At 32.2% G+C, this 24,328-nt stretch overlaps 1 protein-coding gene across 4 annotated transcripts in view; it reads right to left on the bottom strand.

Annotated features, from left to right (window-relative positions):
- PJA2 (praja ring finger ubiquitin ligase 2) overlaps window positions 1-24,328 on the bottom strand; it is a 127,678-nt gene that overhangs the window by 58,297 nt on the left and 45,053 nt on the right. For 3 of the 4 annotated variants that reach the window (XM_031968653.1, XM_031968637.1, XM_031968645.1), the window contains exons 3-4: window positions 3,566-3,776; window positions 1,035-2,085 (exon numbers count right to left, since the gene is read on the bottom strand). In XM_031968653.1, coding sequence (XP_031824513.1) covers window positions 1,035-2,085; window positions 3,566-3,764 — 1,250 coding nt within the window. In that variant the 5' untranslated portion in view covers window positions 3,765-3,776. Of the gene's footprint in view, window positions 1-1,034; window positions 2,086-3,565; window positions 3,777-22,820; window positions 22,987-24,328 lie in introns of those variants that run through there. The other variant, XM_031968639.1, reaches the window with a different exon arrangement.

The raw sequence follows: 24,328 nt of genomic DNA, 5'->3' as shown, positions 1-24,328 counted from the left end.
TTGTCTTGAGATTATCCACAAATTCATTGACTTTTATTTTTCTCAGCATTGACAGCTATTAGAATATAAGCTCTTTTCAGATCAGAAATGGTTAATTCATACCTCAGTCTGTTCATTAAACATATTATATAATCAATAAATGTTAAACTAGGACTAACATAAGAAAATAATACAAAAAGAACTGTTCTCTATTTATGTTCTATCAAAGAACAACAGTATAAAAACTCACAGTGGAAATATGAAATTATGGGGTCCTCAAACTACGGCCCATGGGCCAGATGCGGCAACTGAGGATTATCCCCCCCCCCCCCCACCCAAAGCTATGAAGTTTCTTTATTTAAAGGCCCACAAAACAAAGTTTTTGTTTTTACTATAGTAAAATGGTCCTCCAACAGACAGTGAACTGGCCCCCTACTTAAAAAGTTTGAGGACCCCTGGTTTAGGAAGAAGGAATCTTCATTCATCTAAGGGCATTTAATTGCTTCTAGAAAAAAATTCAGTATTGTCCAAGGCAATTAAAGTATTAAAAAAGCAGAGGTGTTAGGGAAGAAAAAGGCAAATTAGCTAAGCAGAAAAATTAAACAAAAACTCTCAGTTTTCAGAGCAAATGAACTAAGTTTTCGCTTTTCTTTAAAACAAAAATGCTTCTGCAATAGGTCAACTTTAGACTAATAAAATATGCAACATCTTACCTAGATTTAAAAACTTTTATATGCATCTCAATCACCATTTACAACTCATTTTTTTCATATCCAATTCTGCAGTATATTTAAAAGAAATGTGATTTTTGACAGGTTTCAATACATCTATTTAAGTAAGAATTCTGCAATGTTAAGGTTTAATCAATTGGAGTAGTAGACAGTGGCCCAACTCTTTGAGGACAGAGACTGTTTCCCTCTTATCTTAGTAAAAGCTCATTCTTTGACCAAGGAAGCAGACAACTGGGAATTTAATTCATGCTTTCTAGGGGAAATCATTTCATTCAACAAAATTATAAAATAGAATTCTATTTCTATTTGAGAGGAAAGGCTTACCTATCTTCACCTTTGTAGTAGTATCTGCAATAATCTTCAAAACTATTCCAAAAGGTGTTATCATCTACAATGGCTTGCCTTTCTTGAACAGTTACAGTTTCTGGTTTAATTTGATTATATTTCATTTTCTTTTGTGCACCATCATAGTCTCTTGGGTCAAAGAACATGCTTGAATTTTTTTTGTCTTTAAAGCTTCTCAAAAGACCTTCTGAATGGATTTCCTCAGCTTCTGAGTTCTCTTGCCACCTCTCGATATTGCTTTTTTCATCTTCATCACTATTAAAAAGATTTTTCCTGTCCAACTGGCTTGAACCTGCCTGTTTTCTAACTTTGGGCCTCACTACTAATTCAGATGAATTTCCCTGGTTCTTCTTTCCATCATTGGTATTTAGTTCATTATGAACATCCACCGGAGTTCTGATTGGGACTTCAAATAAATTTTTCCTCTGTCTCTCACAACCGGAATAGTTTAGGTATTTCTTTGCAACAGCTTCATCTTCGGCAGAAGAACTCTCAAGTGTCCTGTCACTGTGTTGTGCAAATTCAGTATCACTACTGGAACATTTCACTAGTGATGTTGGGGCTCTGTCTTCAAACCCTTCTTTTAAATTATAAGTGGAGAACTTAGATTGTAAACCACTGAGAGAATCTACCCCCTTTTCCAGGTCAGACAGCATATCATCCAATGTTTCCTGAAATTTGCCAGTTTCCATTTTAACTCCGGAAACACCAATTTGGCTATTGTCCTCTCCATCACTGCTATCTGGCTCATAAGAGTCAATATTTACAAAAGCAATTCCATTTTTGACATATGAAACATTATACTTTCTTGGAGTATACCTTGACGAGTACTCAGAATTATTATTAATATTCAAACTGCTCCCTGAAGTCTCACTGCCTTCCAAACTATGATGTATAGAAGAAAATGGTGATGGACTTCTCTCAGTAGCTTGAGTCAATGCTGCTCTACAAATGGGAATTTCAGCTCCAGCATTTTCTAATAAAGGTATGCCTGATAAAGAAGGGCGAACTTGAACCAGTGGGTTGCAGCCTTCATAGGAGAATGTAAGAAAACATATTTAGAGAAAGATAATAAAATATGATTAAATAATAAATATACAATGAGAAATCTATAGCAGCCAACTATCCATTTAACTCTATGAATGAACTCTCTATAAGACACTTACCTATCATGTCCACTTGCTTCCACAATTATTTTATTAAGAACAGTACTCCCCTAAATTCATCTATATTTTTTGAGGGAGGGAGTGGGAGTGGGTCTTTTACAACTCCAGCTGAAAACTCGAATAATTAACTTGATAAAAAGTTCACAACGATAAACCTGTTCACATCATCACATTTTGTCAATCTCCTCTATTAGAAGACTACAATTTATTTTTTCACTTAGCTCCCACCATTGATATTTTTCAGCAGACAAGAAAATGGACAATGACTTTGGTTGGCTTGTCAGAACATTAAACTTTTTTATTCAATAAATTGCTAGATATGGCTTATAAGAAGTAATTATTGAAAAAAATAGCAATAATAATAATAACTTTAATTTGACATCTTGAAAAACTATGGAGTTAGATTTGCTCATGTCCAAAGGAAAAAAAATTACAACCCAAAGAATGAAATCAAAGGGAACCATCTTTAAAGTACTTTTAAAATAGCAATACTTAGGGAAGTCTAACAACAAAAAATTTTGGTATTTATTAAAGATATCTTTAGGAATAAGAATTAAATCAAGGAAACAGAAAGTAAATGCAAGAGGGAGAAAAATGAGTTCATAGCATTTTCTTAAATTAACTTTTCAGAATACCTGGAAAGGCTGTGAGTAGATATAAAATTATTCTGTGTTGTTGTAATAGAGAGAGAAGTAGGATCAATGTCTAGAAGTTACAGGGAAGCAGATTTTATCTCAATAAAAGAAAAAACTTTTAATTATTAACAATGTCAAAGATATGAGATATACTTGCTCTATCCTGATGCTTCAGGTGTTCCAATAGGTTAGAAAAATAAAACAACTGTCAGGGCTGATAAAGACTTCATTTCTGTGATGTTTTGGAAGATAGATAAGACAACCCAGATTGAGAGCTTATTATAACTATTATAACATGAGAGAACTGTTTTACCTTCCTATTTTTCAAATGAGGAAAATAAGATTAAGAGAATTAAAGTAAGTTTCCCAAGGTCACATGGCTAATTACTCGACAAACTAGGTTCTTTGGTTTTTTTATATAGTACCTAATTATACCTTAAAACTTTAAGGGATTCTAGTATGATTTTATAAATATCATGGAGCACTCTTTTGAAGGGATATGACAGTATACTTATAATTTAATTATTTGCCCTTTCTTAAAACACTAAGAATACTAAATTTGATTTAAAAAATTTCTGTCCTGTGGTGAAATGTTTAGAGCTCAGCTCACTCAGAATTACAGAAAACCGTAAACTAAACTTTATGCAATCTCAAAGATATTAAACAATTAATCATTAATAATTCACAAAATATTCACATTATTACTCACATGATGCTTTTTTCTTTTGAACATCATCTAGTTCCAGTCCTTCACATTCACTACTCTGTTGACTTGAGCTTCTTTCTTGATTGGTTAAAGATGGTTTAAAACTAACATATGCATGTCTCCTTCCATATCTCTTGCCTGTTACTGTTTGATAGCCTCCAGCTGGTTTTGGCCAAGTAGGTTTTCCAGATTCCTGACCCATTGCTGAAGTAGTCTAAAAAAAAAAAAAAAAAAAAAAAAAGGACATATCCAAGGGGGGGAGGACAATGAATTATCTAGAAAAGAAATGTCAAATATGTAGCCCATAGGTCTCGTAATCCCAAGTAAAGTTTGAATCAGATTAAAATGAATTTGGAAATATTCAATAAAATTGGGAAAGATTTTTTTAAAAATATAACAAAACATAAAATTACATTTTAAAGTCAAGTCAACATGCTGCCTGCAGAGATCTTTATATATGAATTAATGGCTGCTGTTTCTACCTGAGTTTTGGCCTCATTACTATTTGATCTAGAAGAATGGTGGGCAAATATTTTTTAATGTTTCATTATTATCTAAATTAATAATGCTCAGCAATCAAGAACAAAGTTACTTTAACTTACATATCACAATAGGATGAAGTGACTTTTATTTTGATGGCTTAAAAATAAATCACTTACACTATTCTTATGTCAAACACAGTACTACTATATGTTGATTCGATCATAGATTCAGATTTGGAAGAGACTTTCAGAGATCATCTGGTCAAACACTCTTAAAAATAAGGAAAATGAAGTACAAAAAAGTTATGTGTACAGTAATAGATAATAAACAGTGATTATCATAAGATATAATTCAAAATACTTAACAAAAAGTCAACTAGATATATAAAGTCAACTGATATTAGAAAGGTACTTTACAAATGCAATTGAAAACACAATTCTGATTCTCCAAATAAAAATTAATGAAGGTGAATCAAAAGTCTCCAAAGTAAGGTACACAAGAAAATATTTAGTCCTGAAAAAAATCAGGACTAAGGAAAAAGAGTACAACTGTTCAATACATATGCAAATTCCAACAATCTCTGCTTCTCTGTCTCCCTGTCAGTGCTAATTAATAGTGCACTGAGTGCTAAGTCAGTCATGCATGCTCCTTCCCAAGCAAGAATGATGCTAAGTAGTTATTTTACCCCACCACAACCACAGCAGATATTTCATGTTCCCAGGTCCAGGCTTCACAAATGATCTGAACCTCAGGAGGCCCATGTTACAATGGAAACTGAGTGAGAAATTGTCTTTTACCTCTCCTGATATCTCCTGCACTTAGCAGAAAGTGTGATAAATAGTAGGTACTTAATAAATATTTGTTGACTTACTGAGCTCACCCAGGGGGGGGCAAGGACCCTTTCAAAGCTTATTCCTTGGTGGGGACTTATGGAATACAGTTCTTCCCACATTGTCCAGATCTCCCACAGGGCCTATGCTGCAATAGGGACAGGTAGGCCCTCCTTGCCCAGAAGTGTCCAAAATATATATATGCCTCAATCAGCATCCTGAATTTCATCAACTTTTCTGTCTGGAAGTAGCTGGCATGCCTCATCACTGGTTCTGAGAAATTAGAGATGGTCCCTAGGTTGATGAAACATCTTAAGTCTTTCAAAGTTATATTTATAATGTTGATGCTATTGTATAAATTGTTCTCTTGTTTCTGTTCATTTCATTCTGTATCAATTCCTCTAGACTTCTCCAGATTTATCTGAAAATATTTCTTTTATCATTTCTTATACCACAGCAACATTCTATTACATTTACATCTCATACTTTGTTCAGCCATTGGCAAATATCCTTTCAGTTTATAGCTCTTTACTACTATAAAAAGAGGTAACAATACTTTTATGGATCCTAATAGAAAAGTTTAGTAATCTGGAGGGCATACTTCCAAATTGTGTAGCAAGCAGACTGGTTGAACTAATTTATACATCTATCAAAAATATTTTGGTGAGTTTTTTGTTTTGTTTTGTTTAGCAATAATAGCCATTAAAAAGTAAGTATGGAGCAGCTAGGTAATACAGTGCATTGGGCACCACCCTGAATTCAGGAGGACCTGAATTCAAATCTCAGACACTTAACACTTTCTAGCTGTGTGACCCCAATTGCCTCAGAGGGGAAAAAAAAAACGTAAATAGCAAAATAAAAACAACTTCGAAACAGCCTTTGGGAATCACTATTGCAAAGTGAAACTGAGACTTTTAAAAACAATGAAACATAATAAATAATATTATTCTCACTAAAAGTACTTATAAAAGTATAATTTTTACATTTTAATAAGAAATGTTACTGTTCATAAAAATTTAAATTATTTAAATTTTTTCAGATTTATTTGTTTTAGAATATATTATAAAACATACGTTTTATAATATTTTATTGTTATTTGTTTTAGTTGTATCTGACTCTTTGTGGCTCCATCTAGGGTTTTCTTGGCAAAGATACTGTTGTGGATTATCATTTCCTTCTCCATCTCATTTTTATACATGTGGAAACTGAGGCAAATAATGACTTACTCTGGATAGAGCTAGTAAGAATCTGATAGAGTGCTGGACCTAGAGCCAGGAACTCTATTAGTTGTACCACTTAGCTGCCCATTTTCTAATATGCATTAGTAAAATTAATATATTTATAACATCAGCATATATGTATATATATATGGCTCATAAACATACAAATATTAGGGATACATGCTAATTTTTTTTACTGTTAGGAGGTTTACAACAAATATGTCAGTGTATATTCTAATGGAGAAAAGATTATATATATATACATATTTTTATATAAATGCATATATCTATGTATATATTATATAAATTCTAATAGAATAGAAACTGTGTGTGTAAAAACAAATGGGTGTGTATGTGCATGTGCACATGCTCATATGTGTTAAAGCTTTTGCCAAATGTTCAATAAATTTGAATTCAACAAAAGGAACAAGCAGTGCTATTCAGCACAAAGTGCTGTTAGGCACTGGGTTAAAAGAATGTTGTTTGTTTTTTAATTTTGAGTCTCCCATTTAGAATTCTGGAATAAATATAACCCACAGGGGCAATGATGTATACTGGATAAAGAGGTTGGCTTGCAGCTACGAAGACCACTTCAACGTTCCAATGGGGGCAGAAATATTTTTATACTGTTAATAGTTTTTCAAAAGCCTGGGAAATCTTTAAGAATATAAGTGGAAAAGAAGATTCTAACCTGCATTGGCATGAGTTTCTCCATTAGAATTAGGAGTATTCTATATTGTATTTCCCTAAATTAATGAAATCACAAGTCTAAGTCCTTATTTAGTATGTACTACTGATTTTAAAGAAGTGGAAATTAAGGTTCAGAGAGCAAAGAACTTACTCCAAATCTCAAAGGTATTGAGTAATGTGAAAATGGAATGTTTAATGACTTACTATCATCTTGATTTGCTCAGGCTCCCTTACTATACAGAAGAGGCTAACTGACTTAGCTATCAGAACCAGCTGAACAAGAGATATTGAGCATTCTTTAAGCTGGGTACATCAAAGATTCCTTGTGGCATTTGTGCATCAGAAGTTCCTTGAATTATTGGCATATTAAACCCAAAAGTCCTCCTGCTCAAGATAATCAACTTAGATTGACTGATGTCATTCCCAGTTTTGAAAAACAACCCAGCCCAGAAATAACCTGACCATTACATAGTTATTCTCTACCGCCATACCTTCCCTTTCCCTGACTTGTGTTTTTCTGTCTTTATAACCCCTGCTTCCTAAGCCCACCCTGAGTTAAATTCTAACTGTGCCCCCATGTATACATGCCCATCTTCCTAGGACTACTAAACCCCAAAATATAACTCTTTCTTAGACCAAACTTTTGGGGGAAAAGGTTGACAGTAATTGTGCTGTGACTCAGATGAAGACTTGGAGAATTTGGACTCTTTCCCTGAAAGCACCAGGCTTGGTGCCACAGGACTAATTGCTCCTGAAGTCCAGATGCTGATGTGTGAATGAGTCCCTTCCCAAAATGTCCTACTTCTATCTTGGACTCCTGCTTGTTCAAAGTCCACTTTCCTCTCCAAGCAAGTTCTGGGGTCAGAGATTACACCATATTGCATAGGTCTCCTTTGAAGGCAAGGATATCCTCTGTAATTTGGGCATGGGTCAGTTAGTATCTCAGTCAGAATCTAAATTAGATAGTCTGATAACCCTAAGTATTGCCAGCATTGATGTTAGCTAATTAAAGACAGCCCTGAATTCCAGTGGGGTTCCTATGACTAATCCAAATTGGTTTATCCTAAAAACAAAATAATGCAAAAGGCTATAAGATATCAAAATCAGAGTAGGAGTATTTTCCCTCTATTCGTAGTCACTTTCTAGCACTATGCTGTCCTGAGATTTCCTATTGTGAGATCAAAGTAATATACTTCTTGTAAAATGCTTAACACAGTGACAAGCACATCAGCACTACATTATTATTATTATTTATATAACTGAATGTAATTGTTCCATATCTGATAACTCAAAGATTATTTTATAATGCCCAAAATAATAAGATCAATGGTTTTTATATGATAATTTGAAATGGGTATCACCTAAAGTTTGTGTTACTCTTATTTTTCTAAATTGTATCATATTTCTAAATCTATATAATGAAATGAGAAACCATTGCTAACCAAAAATACTATTAAATAAAACTTCCCTTTTAATATGAATGTTAACATGAATGAGGTGAATAAGGATGTGAAATAAAAGGATGTGAATAAACCTACAGATACAACTCTATTTGTCCTTCTTAGATGAAACTCTGGAAAAGGTTGATAGTGACAGTATAGGAATTCAAATTTAGGCTTTTTAACTCTAATTTAGCACTTTTCATAATGCCTTCCTTCCAGAACCATATCATAGAATCCACGTATGCTAGATGATTATTTCAGTTTTGGTACATAATTCAATGGTTTCATCTTTCTTCATAATGGATTTTATCAAAATTCCAAGAGCTAGAGGCAGCTAGACGGAGTAGTGGCCTTGAAGTCAATTTGACCTCAGACACTTAACACTTCCTGACTGTGTGACCTGGGGTAAGTCACTTAACCCCAATTGCCTCAGCAAAAAACCAAAGATTCCAAGAGCCTTCGGGCTATCAAAATTTCAGTCATAGTTAACTTCAATATAAGCTATAACACGCATTTGACAGTTATACCTAATAGATTCAATTTGTCCAAATTTGTTAGTTCAAGGCTATTTAGAACCTTCTTTTTGAAAAATTTTTTCTAGTCCCTTTGTCCAAATTTCTTGTCTTTTAAAGCAGTGTACACTGGAAGATATCTACGTAAGTGAAAAAAGATATCTTTCTGGTCCTTAGGATTGCATTCTAAACATTAGTACTAGTACTAGTTTAAAAAGTAGGAGATTATTTTCAAAGTATATGGAAATTAATTTTTTTAATTGAAAATATCAATGTGTGGTTTGTCGCTAAAAATATCACAAAACAAATTATTAAAGTTCCTACCTGAAATTTAATAATCAACATAGATTGCTTAGTAGTATATGCTAATCCTTTTACTAGTCCATAATGGTTTTGTCCTTAGGTTACTTTAATAACTTACTGCTTAAAATATTTTCATAAATTTACCATTACTTTAGTGTTCCAAATAATGCCAAATTCCAAATTCCAATTTCAAATAAACTTATGACTTTATTTCTCCATTTCCCATGCAATTTTTATTATCACTAGAATTTCCTTATTGTCAGACTCCTAATTTCTTGGTTACTATTTGACCTAACCATGACCTAGCTGAATATAAATTCTTTGAGGAAAACCACCAGCCAGTACCTCTTGAAATACCTAAGACATGCTTTAAACTTATGTAATAACAATCAGTTTTTAAGTCCCTCCCCACCCTCAAATCCATAGCATAAATTGGAATGCTGTTAGACTAAAAGTTAGTAAGATTTGATTTAAATGCCTCCTTGCTATATGATTATGTTTGGGCAAATCAAAATCAATCTCTTCAAACCCCATCAAAAATAAAATAGCAATGATAATAGCTATAATATCTAATAGGTGATGCTCAAATTAGGTAAACACAAGTAAGGCACTTAGTAATATAATGCAACACAAGTATCAGCTATCGCCATTATTTTATCACACAGTACCAGTTAAAGACTTCATCACCTCTCTCTTAGCTTACATTGACAGCCTAATGGCTTTCTCCATCTATAACCCTCCTCTGTCAAATTCTTTATACCCTGCCAAACTAATATCTCTAATACACAGTATATGCCATTCTTTGACCAAAAATTTTTAGGAGCTCCCTCAGGAAAACAGAGGGAAAACAAACAATTACAAAACCTGGCACTTAAATGGTCTCTAAGATATAATTGCAAACAACTTTATTTCAGTGTTTTCTGAATTACTGTACATTTAACCTTAGAAACTGTATCCTTTTTATCATTTGTTATTAATAAAGTAACTTTATTACACAATAGTTTAGACATTATTTTATAATTACAACAAACTGGCCTGGCAGGGGGAAAGCATGGCTCAGAATGCCCATATAACTAAACCTGATTATAGACAAGTTTTAAGCTATCCATAAAAAGTTATATAAAAATGAATGTAAAATATCATTTTTTATGAAATTATTAAAACAAAATACATAATATATACTATATAAAGAGTAGAAGCATAATTAGGAAAGGCTCAAAAATTAGCTACATCATGATCTTTAATTTCTTAATAATTAAAACAAAGCTTGCCTTGACAATTTTAAAATAAGTAGAATATCATGACAAAATTCTTTGTTGACCGAATTCTGTAATTTCTCAAATAATAGAAGCTTACACTTATATAGCTTTTTAAGGTTTAAAAAATTTTTCTCACAACAAACTGGTAAGAAATTTGCAGACCAAAATAAAGCCTTTAGAGTCAAAACACCACTTCAAGGCACCAAATATCCCTATTCGAGAAAGGTATGATATGCAATGCATGAAAACAAACATAGCATACTTATGACAATTCACCTTGATTATTTTTAACGTGAACCACACAACAAAGATTAAAATCTCAAGAAAGTTCCCTTAAGGTCCCAGGGTGAATATCCAGATATCCCATTTTTAAATATAACTGCCCCCAAAATATTCCAAAACCCAAAAGAGATTAATTTTCTTTTATTTATGTTATTGCTCTCTTATACTAGATAGTAAAACTTTTATATTTATATATACCCTAGTCATTTTCAAAAACTAAGGTAAAATAATCCTCAGCATCATGCACACAATTGGAGAATTTACAACTTTTTTGGAAATCTGTTATACCAGAGTTTTGATACAGATATGGCTTGGAAGGTAGGTGGCATTTGAAGGAATAAAACCAGAATCCCCCAAATCATGGGTTCAACTGATTCTTATAAGCAAGCAAAATCATGCAAGTAATCAAGCAAGTAAATCATATGACTGTATAAAACATTAGATTTAATTGTGGTAACAATTTATTTTGATATGTCTCATCAGTCATTACTGATTATATATTTTAACAGATTTGTAATCATGTGAAAATAGATTTTCCATCTAAGGTCACAGTTAATAACATTTTGACACTTTATTCTTTATAACTGCTTTTCATGCAGTCACCATAAATCCTCCACAGAGTCCATCTAACACGCTCAGGGTCTATCATCTAGATCACTTGCGCTGATGATCAATGGCATAAAAGAGTTTTCTATCCTTCTTGCTTTCAAGATCACTTTTTCCCCCTGGAGCTTCCTGGCCCACTTTTTTCCTTGGTCATATGTTTCTGAAAATAAATTTCATCTTTTATGACATATCTTCTGTGCAGTTATTCATTCGTATATATTGTAGCCTTCTAATACCAATTACAAATCTCTTTACTGCCCTCTGATTGACCTATAACTTTTAATTCTTCCTAGAATGTAGCATTCCAGGTTTTGAAAAAAAATTGATTATAAGAGATAAATTTTCAAAAAAGAAAACTGCAGCCACTAAAATACTGATGATGCAAAGATTATGAACTCTTAAATTCCATGGGTCCTCTTTACATTTAAGAGATGTCCCTTTTATGCCTAGTAACATTTTTATTCCTCCTTTTTCTAATTCCTATCCAAGGGCATTCTAGAATCTATTCTCTTAAACACAATCTTTTATTCTTAGTAATCCTTTGATTTTCCAATAACCCTCAAATATGACTCTTGATGTGCTCATACTTTACTCCTTCCCCTAACATGAATATTTGTTTAGGTGTTTATAGATTTTTCCCAGGTTCATATTTCCTTGCTCTCCCGGCTTCTTCCTTCTCCCCACAAAAAACAAAACAAAACAAAACAAAACAAAAAACAAAAACAAAAACAAAACTAAAAAGTGTAGACATAGAGAAGCTTTTCTAATATGATCACAATATGTGTATATATGTAAGACATTAAAACAAGAATAATATTATTTATTATAGAGGAACTCTAGAAGCGTTTCCAATACATACAGGAATAACTCTAGCATAACTACTCTATTCATTATTTTATAAAGTCTGAAAAATTTTATTTAGATTAATGAGACAAGTGAATTATGTATCATATAATTATAGAAAAATTATGATAAATCATAAAATATTTTACTGCTGTGATATAAAATACTTCTGACTCTTTGGAATCCCATTCTGCATTTTCTGTCAAAAATACTAGAGTAATTTATCATGTTTTTCTCCAGCTGATTTTACATTTGAGGAAACTGTGGCAAATAGGATTAAGTGATTTGCCACACAGCGTATTGATTTGTCACACAACTTTTAAGTGTCTGAGGTCACATTTGAATTCAGGCCTTACAAACTGGAGGTCCATCAACTCTATTTACTATACTGATTTATCTGTCACATAATGATAAAATTTACATTTATGTACAGATAGATCAGTAAAAAGAATACACTATTTACTATATCCATTTAGAGCTGAAAGAGATTACTTAGAAACCCCTAGAAAATCAACAAAAAATCAACACGACAATAACTTCACTAAAAGTTGTAGGACACATGTTAAATTTATAATGCATCAATATTTCTCCATACTATAAAGAAGTGAAAAGGAAATAAGAAAAGAAACTTTGTTCAAAATAACTAATTAATCCATAAAATATCTATGAGTTAGTTTACCAAGAAATTTATAACACTCAATATATGCTTTATATAAATAAAGGAAGAATTAAACAATTGGAGAAATGTTTATTATTCATAGTTGATCAATGCCAATATAATAAAAAAAAGTTGGCAGATTTAAGACAGTATCAATTAAGCTATCAAATGATTATTTTATACAAGTAGGCAAAAACAGTTAGGAAAATATATAAAATCTATACATGGTGAATACAAAACAAAAAGAAATATGTATTTTACACATGAATTACAATAATGTAAATAAAAACACTAAAATGCTATGAAGGCCAAGCTTAGATGGCTTAAAGAAGCCAGAATATTGCCTGAGCTCTATTTAGTTTCCCTCAGGATCAATGCTAGATAAAGCCTCTGAATGAACCCTAGACTAACAAAACCCACAAATATTTGAGGTGAAACAATTTTTCAGCTTAAGATATAATGGGAAGGAATTAAGGAAAGGTCTATCTCAGTTGGGCAGAGGGGAATGGGGCCCAGAACGGACACTGCATGGGCAATCTAGTAGAAGGATCTTAGCTAAAGTATAGCAGCATTGGCCATTCTATCCTAGTTCAGAATGCCAATGACTCAGAAGATCAGCTATGAGACCTCCAACCCAACCAAATAAGACAAATTGTGAGCCCCCAAATACTAATATATCAGATGGGACTAGGTCAGGCCAACCCAGCATAGTAGGAAACCTGGCAGCACCAACAACTGTAGCATGTTAAGTCAGGGAGCCCCTTGCACCTTTATTTGGGACGATCTCACCTGTACCCTAGGAGCATAGCTCAACTTTTAAAAATGAGCAAAAAGAGCCCTGACCATAGAAAGCTACTATAATAACTGAGAAGATCAGAAAACAAACCCGTAATAGGCTATCAATGACAAAATGCTTACATGTAAAGCCTCAAAGGAGGATATGAACTACTCTCAATCTCAAAAGTTTGTCTTGAAAGAGCTGAAAGGGGATTTTAGAAATCCAGTAGGAGACACAGAAGAAAAATGAGGGAAAGAAATGAGAGTTATACAGAGGAAGTGTGAAAGCTTCAGGTGAAAAAGTCAACAGCTTGGAAAAAGAAGCACAGAAATTGACTTAAACCCCACTCCTTAAAAAACAGATTTGGCAAAATGAAAAAAAATATATATTATATATACGTATAGATACACACATACATATACTGATGAAAATAACTCCTTAAAAACAGAATTGGTGAAATAAGAAAAAAACCCAATAAACAAAACAACTCTATTAAAAGTATGATTAATCAAGTGGAAAAAGTGATTAAAAGAAAATTAAGCAAGTGACTAAAAATTAGAATTTAATACATGGAAGTGAATAACTCAATGAGACATCAAGAATCAATCAAACAAAATTTTAAAAAAAGAAAAAAATAGAAGAAAATGTAAAACATTGGAAAAACATCTGATCCGGAAACAGTATTATTTGAGAGATAATCTAAGAATTATTGGACCACCTGAAAGCCATGATCAAAAAAAGAACCAGGACAACATCTTTCAAAAAATCATCAAAGAAAATTGCCCTGATATCCTAGAATCCTAGAGGGTAAAAATATCATTGAAAGAATCTACTGATCACCTCCTGGAAAAGACCCTCAAATGAAAGCTCCAAGGAATATTGTAGCTAAATTCCAAAATTATCAGATCAAGGAAAAAATATTGTAAGCAACCAGAAAGAAACAATTTAAATATTGAGGAATCACAATTGGTCTTACTCAGAACCTAGCAGCTTCCACATTAAAGAATTGGAGGGCCTGGAATATGATATCTGGAAGGCAAAGTACCTTGGACTATACTTAAGAATCAAATATCCAACAAAAAAAGAGCATAATCTCTCAGGGGAAAAAGATGGTCATTCAATGAAATTGGGGATTTTCAATCTCTTCTGAAGAAAAGATCACAGTTGAACAGACTATATGATCTACAAATACAAAACTCAAAAGAATCATAAAAAAGGTAAACAGGAAAAAAACCAAAGGTTTAAACTGTTTACATTCCTACATGGTTAGATGCTTATATGAATAAAATAGAAAAAGGAGAAATCAATGAATTGGGCATGCAACTAAAACAGCTTTTTAAAAAAGAACAAATTAAAAATTCCCAATTAAATACCAAATTAGAAACTCTGAATATCAGAAGAGAAATTAACAAAATTACAAGTAGAAAACTATTGAATTAATAAATAAAACTTTGGTTAATTTGCTTAGAAAAAGGGAAAAAAAATCAATCCACCAATATTTAAAATGAAGAGAGTGAATTCACCACCAATGAAGAGGAAAAATAAAAGAGCTATTTTGCCCAATTGCATGCCAATAAATCTGACAATACAAGTGAAATGGATGAATATTTACAAAAACACAGATTGCCCAGATTAACAGAAAGGAAGTAAAATACTTAAATAGCCCCATTTTAGAAAAAAGAAATTGAACAAGCCATCAATCTTACTAAGAAAAATTCCCTTAAGAAAAAAGAGAGGTGAGAATTTGGAACGCAAAACTAAAAAAAAAAAAAAAAAAAAAAAAAATCTAATGTCAAAAACTGCTTCTATATGTAATTGGAAAAAATAAAATATTATTCAAAAAAGTAAATGACTATTAAATAATAGATTAAAAATTCATTGAAAAGAAAATAACAATCTTCAAGAATGGGTAGGTCCAAAAACTAAACAGAGATAGTTTCATCACAGATGACAAAAATCAGACAGCATAACAAAATTTGGGGAATGAAGACAAATCAGTCCACAGAGAAAAAAAAAATCTCTAAACAATCTGATCATTCAAAATGAAAAAGATCAGGGCAATAAATTGAACATACATTAAAAATAAAAAACAAACAACAACAAATCCTTAAAGATGGAAAGAAATAAGCATTCATATAGTATTTACTATGTGGCAGGGACATGCTGTATTAAGCATTTTTTACAAATATTATCCTCATAACTTCTTTGTGAAGTAGATATTATCTTCATTTTAAAGTTAAGAAATCTAAGGCAGAGATTAAGTAACTTGTCCAGAGTCACATAGCTATTAAGTGTCTAAAGTTTGATTTGAACACGTGTTCTTGACTGCAAGCCCAAATATATCATCAGCTTCCTTTGTTGTAATCCAAAAAAATTAAAGAACTTCAAAATATACACTACGACTAGGTCTGAATTTATATCATAGCAAAGCTAAAATTAGGATTGGGAATTGCATGACTGTGCCAGAGTAGGACTACAAGTCATTTGAGTTGAGAAGGTAAAGGAACAAAAACCAAAATTTTGAGAAGACCTAAAGCTATTAGAAGAAAAAGATAGAAAGCAAGATCCAGAATATTTGGGACAGGAAGGGAAAATTAATTGGTGACTTACATATGATATCAGGAGGGATCTAAACAGAATAGGGTGAACATTAAAGGAGAAATGGCTGTTCACTGAGATGAGAAAATCTGGCTAGGACAGTGGAGTACAAAAGGGTTTTCTCGGGGATATGAATGAAGGAGTGACCAATTTTACAAATGATCCCAAGAAAGAAAGAAAAGAAGGCCACAAAGATAGGTTAAGGAGATATATATTTACTGCTGATCTGGACACTTAGAAAATCTTAGGTAATTAGGAAAAATATGATTTGAGACAATTAATAGCTTCAGCAAAGTTGTAGGTTTAAAAATGAACCCACAGAAAAAAAAAATCTATATATGAACAACAAAATCTAAGGAGCAATAATTGAAAAGTAAATTTCATTTGAAGTAATTACAAAATACACAAAGTATCTGGGGATCCATATACCAAAATATAAAATACTTAAACAGATTCAATGACAAAATGTTCCTTAATGAAATAATTTAAATAGCTGTAGGAATATTTGTGGTCATGATTGAATGTGCCAACATAATAAAAATGACAATACTACCAAAATTAATTTGCATGTCAGATATTAGATCAAATTATCAAAAGGATATATTACAGAAATTGATTTTAAAAATTCATTAAAAAATAAAAATTCAAAATATCAAGAGACAAATCAGGATGATGTGGGAATAGCACTTTCTAAAATTACTTTATATGTCAGATATTAGATCAAATTATGAAAAGGATATATTACAGAAATTGATTTTTGAAATTCACTAAAAAAAAAAAAAAAGATCTATAACATCAAAAAAGAAATCAGGATGAAATGTGAATAGCACTTTCAGAACTAAAATTATATTATAAAGCAGCAGTCATATTAAAATCATCTAGTACTGGTTAAAAATTTTAAAAGTGAGATCAATGGGAGAGATTAAAGAAGAAAGAGGCAGAAACAGTAGAACTGTTTTTGCATACACAAAATAATGTACCTAGGATAGAAGGGAAACAAATGAGGGAAAAAAGTTTTCCATTAGATTTCTTTAATAAAGGTTAGTCTATCAACAGATATGACGCAGGCATATTCTCTCCCTCCTTCCTTCCCTTCTTCCCTCCCCCCCTCTCCCTCTCCCTCTCCCTTTCCCTCTCTCTCTCCCCACCCCAGGCCATTCATTGACAGATGAGGTCAAAGGATTTAAACAGTTCTCAGAAGACTGACAATCCTGAGGGTTCATCTCATATCTTGAAAATTGATATAAACAAAAGATGTCAATGCTGACATTGCCTCAGTCATCTCTAAAACAAGCTTGAGAAGGAAATGGCAAACCACTCTATTATCACTGCCAAATGTGGTCACAAAGAATTAGATACAACTGAAAATGGTGGCATTACAAAGGCAATTAAAATATATTTAATATTAATAATCAATCGGCTTACTGTGGGAGATAATGCATTAATGATGAATCAGTACAACTATTTGGGAAAACAATCTGAGTTTATGCAAATAACTAAGATGTCCATACCCCCCTGACAAAGCAATTTCATCACCAAACTCCAACAGAGCTACTGATAAGGTTAAAATCCCATATGTGACACATTATTTCCAGCAGTCTTTTTCATGATAGTAAAAAATTAGAAACAAAGTAGATATCCATCAACAGGGGAATAGTTAAAAAAACAAAACATGTTAAATGAATGTAATAGAATGTTACAATGCTGTTTGAAATGACAAATGTGATTAATACACAGAAGCATATTGCATTTTGTTCTTTCTCATTTTTATTTCTTTTTATCTGATTTTCTTGTGCAGCTAGATAACTGTATAAATATGTATACATATGTTGGATTTAATATATAGTTTTAACATGTTTAAATATATTGGATTACTTGCCATCTAAGGAAGAGGGTGGGGGATGGGAAAATTTAGAACACAAGGTTTTGCAAGGGTCAATGTTGAAAAATTATTCACGTATATATTTTGAAAATAAAAAGCTTTAATAAAAAAAATACAGAGAAGCACAGAAACATCTACATGAAGATGTTTTTTCAGGCAAATGGGAAGGAAGGTAATCATGGAGAACATAAATCAATGCTATTTTGCACAATTAAGGATGTGGTAAGGGAAGGATTAGGACACTTGGCAGTGCTCGCAGTGATGTACAGAAATGAACATTTCTCTAGAAGTGTAGTGAAATGGAAGAAGGAGAGGCAGACTGAATGGCACAAAAAAGGAAGTTTTGATTCTATGACAGATGCAGAGAATGATGAGGGACTAATTAACTATAAGATCATGAACCAGAGGATGAAAATCTGCAATAGACAGAAAGGGAGGATATATAATGAAAAAACTGACAGAGAAAAATTCTTCCTGGGAAAAAAAGTCACCAAAAAATAAAATTAAAAAATTAAAAAAATAATAAAAAACAGGACTAGTTGAAAGAGATGAATATCCTTGACTATATGAGAAGGGAAAAAAGGGAAGAATTGAACAGTCAGATAAAAGCAGAAAAGAAAAAGGAACTAATAAGCAAAACTCCAAAGGGAAAGGCTTAACATGGAAAGGGGAGAACAGCAGTTATGAGAAGAGAGTCAGTGAGAACAGAGTCATCTTAAGAAAGATTAAACTAAAGTACTAAAGAGACATAATATTATGTTTACAGCAGAAGAGAGAAAAAACTATAACTTGGAAAATAAACCCACCTAATTATTTAAATGTAAATTAAACAATCTAATAAAACAAAGAGCGACACACTGGATAAACAAAACAAAATCCTACAATTTGTTGCTTATAGAAAACTCATTTTGAAAACAAAGATACACACAGAATAAAAAGGAAAACAATTACTATGGATCAAGTGAATCTGACTTTCTTCCCTACCTCTGCAAAAACGCCCATGAACAAACAACAACCAAAAAACCCATAGGAGTTGCAATCATGCTATCTGATAAAGCAAATTCCAACATTCAAAAAACCCAAAAAAACCCCAAGAAAGCTACATTATATTGAAAAAAGTCTAGCCAACAAACCAATTATTAATATTAAACATATTTGTTCTAATTGTTTTTATTGTTATTGTTCAACTATTTTCAGACCAAAAATAAAGAAAGTTAAGAGAAAAAATAATCTGGGGGGAAAACAATCAAAAACAAATGACAACAAAAAAAATCCCACAAAGAAATTATAAAAAACAATGGATAAATCTTAAACTAATCTGACTAAAAAGAAGAGCGCAGACAATAAAATCCCTAAAATAGCATATAAGCAAGGTAAAATCACAACAAAATCAGAATAAAAAGAATAATCAGAAGCTCTTTGCAGAGGTAGGTATATAGTGACAAAATGAAAATATAAAGCAAATAGAGGAAGACCTTCAAAAATATAAAATATCCAAATTGTCAAAAGTCTAGATAGAGATCTTAAATAACCCACTATCAGAAAAGGAAGTAGAACCAGTTAGAAGAGCACTCACTACCAAAGGAAAAATCTCCTGATCCTGATGGATTTGTAGGAAAATTTTGTCAGATTTGTAAAAAACAATCTGTACCGATACTACACAACTTATTGTCAAAAACTGAGAGAATACCTGATCAGAATCCTTTTTGAGACAAATAAGGCCTAATATTTAAACCAGGAAAGGATAAATGAGAGAAGAAAAACTAATTATTAATATTATTAATGAATTTACTGTTGCTTTTCTATTAAAAATTAGAACTAATAAATATCTACCACTTTTTACCCATCAAAATATAATTATTGGTAGTTTAATGTCTCAATTTATTTATTATTTCTTTAATGAATTCTTTCCACATATTATAATCTCAGATGGATTGATTTGACATCCATAAATATTTTTACAAATTTTTTAGCAATGATTTCACCTCCTTTGCAAAGAAGCAAAACAGATTTTTCTTTCCTTTCCAGGATGGAAATGGTGATGTGTGGAATAGAGAGACAAGGTGAAGAACTTATAGGAATATGTGAACTCTTTTTCTGTATTTTATTTTCATTATTTCTGTTTCCCCTATTATATGTGCAGGCCCATATTTACTTTAGCCTTGGCCAGCTATAAACATTTACTTAACCTGAGCTGATGACATTTATAGTATTTGACATTTATGAATATTTAGTCTATTAATCATATAGCTTGACCACTGTCTGTTTAATTATCTAAAAGTCTGAAGGCCTGATTTTCTGTTTCCTAGAAATCAGGATTCATTCCTAGAAATCAGAGGAAACAGAAACCTTCCATTCCAATTTCTCCAGATAGCAACCAATTAGTTGCCTCCCTCTCTCCTTCTCAATGCTCTCTTACTTGTGATGTAATCTCTTGTATAAAAGCTGTGTATTTTTACTGCTTCTTTAACCCTCCTACCAAGAGCTTTCTCGTGATGGGACGGCTCATCCTCAGGAGGTTTTAATACACAACCTTTCTGCTTTCTACTGAGTGACCTCGGAGTAGTTATTTTGGGTAAGGGTCTTCTACATCCCACATAGTGATAAGAAATGAAAGGCCAAAATGATGTATATAGCAACTAGAAAAATGGGAAGGTTGTTGGAAAGTGAGAAGCCTAGAAAAATTTTCCAGTTCCTAAAAAACTGATATGTCCTATGCCAAAAATGTGACATATATTCAAAATCTTTATCTCAGTTAAATAGTTAATTCTTTAAATGGTCAAGTTTGTGTCAAGTTTCAAAAAAAACCAAATAGTTTTCTTTTGGTATCTGTTAAATGTTCCCCTCCACACTCCCAGTGTGGCAACTCTAATGCGGGTTAAAATAACTTATCTTTAACTAAATATATTAATCTAATCTTATATTGTATAACTTAGCTCCTTTGCCCAGGTACTTGGCACATAGTAAACTCCTAATAAATGCCTGCAAGATGACTAACATATTGAAAGTTACTAAAATTCCAAAGATTTAATAATACTCTTTGGTAACTGTTTTATTTTGTACTTTATCAAGACTGGCTGTCACCAGCATGGAAAGCAATAGAGATATTCATACTAGCAATAATGAAATCAGTTATCAATTGATCTTGATCTCTGATCACCAACAAAGATCAAAGTACTACTCTTTTAGAAGTTAAATTTAATTAAATAAGATATAGAGAACAATCACTAAACTTAACCCCTAAAGAAAAGATTAAAGAAAAAAGCTATGGAGGAAGAGGGAAGAAAAAGAGGGAGAAAAAGAAACTTGGAACTTGAAATCTTACAAAAGTAAATGTTGAAAACTATTTTTACATGTAATTGGAAAAAATATATAATTAAGTGAAAAAATAAACAAGTTAGTATTTCTTCAGTAGTTATTAAAATGAAAGTTTGTATTTGGGATCTTTTGGATTCAACAAAGTCTATACTAGTATTTAAGGGTCTTTTCTAGAAATGAAAAGTTTAAGCAATGAATAAATATAGCAAAAACCAATTTTGGGGGGGAAGAAAAGGGAGAAATGAATGAGGCAGAAACAGAATAGGCCATATTTAGTTTTACCTAATAACTTTCTTCCAGGTCCATGAAATTATTTAACTAGTTCAAAGCTCCCTTTAATGAAAAAAATAACAGATTTCAATGGTCATTGGATTTACATTTCTATTAGGTGAAGTGATTTTATAATCACACAAACAAGATGTACTAATTTTGATTATTTGCACAGAACAAAGCTACAGATCATAAATAAATTAGAAACTTTTGAATACAAATTTATGCCTGACTGAATTTATTTAGAATTTCAGAAAAACCATGTTCACATCATTTGAAACTGAAACTGAGGGAGCAAAGAAATCATGGTTCCTCAAAAAGAATCATAGAAGTTGTGATTTGTTTGATGTCACAGAGGGTGTCAGTTGCAGATGTATATTCAAACTTATTCCTTCCATTCCACTGAGTCTTTTTCTCAACAAAACACAGTTTCATAATTGTGCAAATTAACATTTCATATATTCTTATCACATTCACTTGCTAAAGCAAACAAAATAAATTCTTGAAGAGCTCAAGGGAGAATATCTGATTTGGATAGCTACTTCTAGTATTAATAGTTAAAATCATTTCTCACATTTGTTCACTGACTATAAACTTAGTTGCTGTTTTGTGGTACCAGTTCAAATATGCAGGTAGATTGTCTTTAATTGTGGTGACATCACATCACACTTTTGTTAGTGAACTGACAAGAGGACGTTTCTTACTACACAGCAGGCACTGACTGACAATATGATTGATGCCTTTAGTTTGATAGTGGAATCAAAAGACATGGATTTGAATTCTGGCTGTTATTTATCATTTGTTTAACTTGAGCAAATCACAACCTCTGTGAGCCTCAATTTTCTTATCTGTAAAAGCAGTAATGCTGGTTCTGAAGCTAGGAAGACTCATCTTCCTGAGTTCAAGTATGTCTTTAGACAATCACTAGCTGTGTAATCCTGGACAAGTCATTTAACCCTATTTGCCTCAGGTACCTCATTTGTAAAATGAGCTAGTAAAGGAAATAGAAAATTATTCTAGTATTTTTATACAGAAAACCCCAAATGGGATCATGAAGAGCTGGACATAACTGAAAAACTGAACAATACAATGAAGCTCAATTTGATTACCTTAACATCTCTTCCAACTTTTAATCTATCATCTTATGTTAAGACCAACTGCACCAAAGTATCCAAAAAAAAAAAAAAAAAAAAAAAACTACCAACACTCAGAAATGAAAAGATACTAATGAAAGCTGAGTTTACAAGTGTTTGACTTCACAAGTGGAGAAAATGCTACAGATACCTCCTAGACACCAAAAGGCAATGCAGACAGTCATATTACTCTTCCATTCAGTATAACCTGTTCCACTTGGCTTATGCTGCTTTTAGTTACATTTAAATCTGCTAGAAGTAAGAAGCTATATTTACTACCTGTCAAAATGTTAAAGCAACAACCATTTATTAAATTAAAACCCCACCCACACTGTGATGTGACTGGCCCCACCCCCAGGCCCTACCCATCCTGTGAGGTTATTGTCTAGCCACCCCAACTGTCCAAATAGCCCCTCCCACTGATGACATCACCACTTTGTTGCCAAAGCTCTGACTTTCTACACTTTGAAATAATGACACTACAATCAAAAGAAAAGTTTTCAAGCCAACTTTTTTTTTTCATTATAACCTGCAGCTGAAAGGAGTCTTTGAGCAGTGCTCCTCAAGGATACTATGCAGGTTTTCACTCTACTAGAAGGAAAATCTGACAGGACATAGGGAATTACTTAGTTTTCTGGCTTTTTACATCATCATATGATTTAGAAGGAGATGACTGAGTCTGTACCCCTGAGCCAACTTTCTAGCTTTTCATCTGTATACACAGCACCAAAGAAAGTTTGACCCCACACCTTTGGCAGAGTTTATTGCTGGTGATCCTTCCAAAAGTGGATCTTCCAAATTGCCTGTTGTTTCAGCTCTGGTTCTTTTTTTTTTTTTTTTTTTTTTTTAAGAGAGATGGGGAAGAAAAGATGGATAAGACAAATGTTAAGTTGCACCGAGGTGAAAAAGATGGTTTTTGAGAAGACTGAAAGTACTGAGCCCAAAGAAGTGATAGAAGAAAGTAATGATGCATATTATATGGATTTGATTCCTTCAGATTCATTCAAAGCAGGAGAGGTACCTTGTGTTATAGACTCAGGACTTTTCCAAATATTTCTTCTGGCTGATGCTGAGAAAAATTTTAATTAAATGCACTCTGCTAAAACTGAATCAATGATCAAATAGGACAGAAATGACCAATGGTGGAGCACAAAAAAAAAAAAATATATATATATATATATATATATATATATATATATATATATCCTGGAGGCACTAATAGGAAGGGAAATCCCATCAAAATAATTATAAAATATACTATTTGTAAGTCAAGTAGTTTAAAATTCAGGAAAAGGTATAAAAAGTGTTATTTAGACTAGAGAACACAAGCACACAATAAAATTGATAAGCAATAATCTGGGTTGTCCTAATTTAAGCTTCCTAGACTGATGGTGAAAAGTCAGTCCTATGAGTTCCAGGGTCAAAGATTTTCTTTTTCTCTCTCAAATTCTATTATACTGTAATGACTATCTTCATTGTTAATTCCTTTGTTTCATGGCCAAGTCATCTTTTGTTCATATAATTTCCCTCATATACACACACACAGATCTTTTATGTCTTATCAGAGAATGAAAAATTCTTTTTTTGTTATATGTTGTATATGGTTCATATGTACTCATGTGATATGCATTCCAAATTACATGGAGATTATAAAATCCA

Source organism: Sarcophilus harrisii, chromosome 1, assembly GCF_902635505.1.
Source record: "Sarcophilus harrisii chromosome 1, mSarHar1.11, whole genome shotgun sequence".
Classification (NCBI taxonomy): domain Eukaryota; kingdom Metazoa; phylum Chordata; class Mammalia; order Dasyuromorphia; family Dasyuridae; genus Sarcophilus; species Sarcophilus harrisii.
The sequence above is the reverse complement of the archived record's forward strand: the minus strand, read 5'-3'. Positions and strand labels throughout refer to the sequence as shown.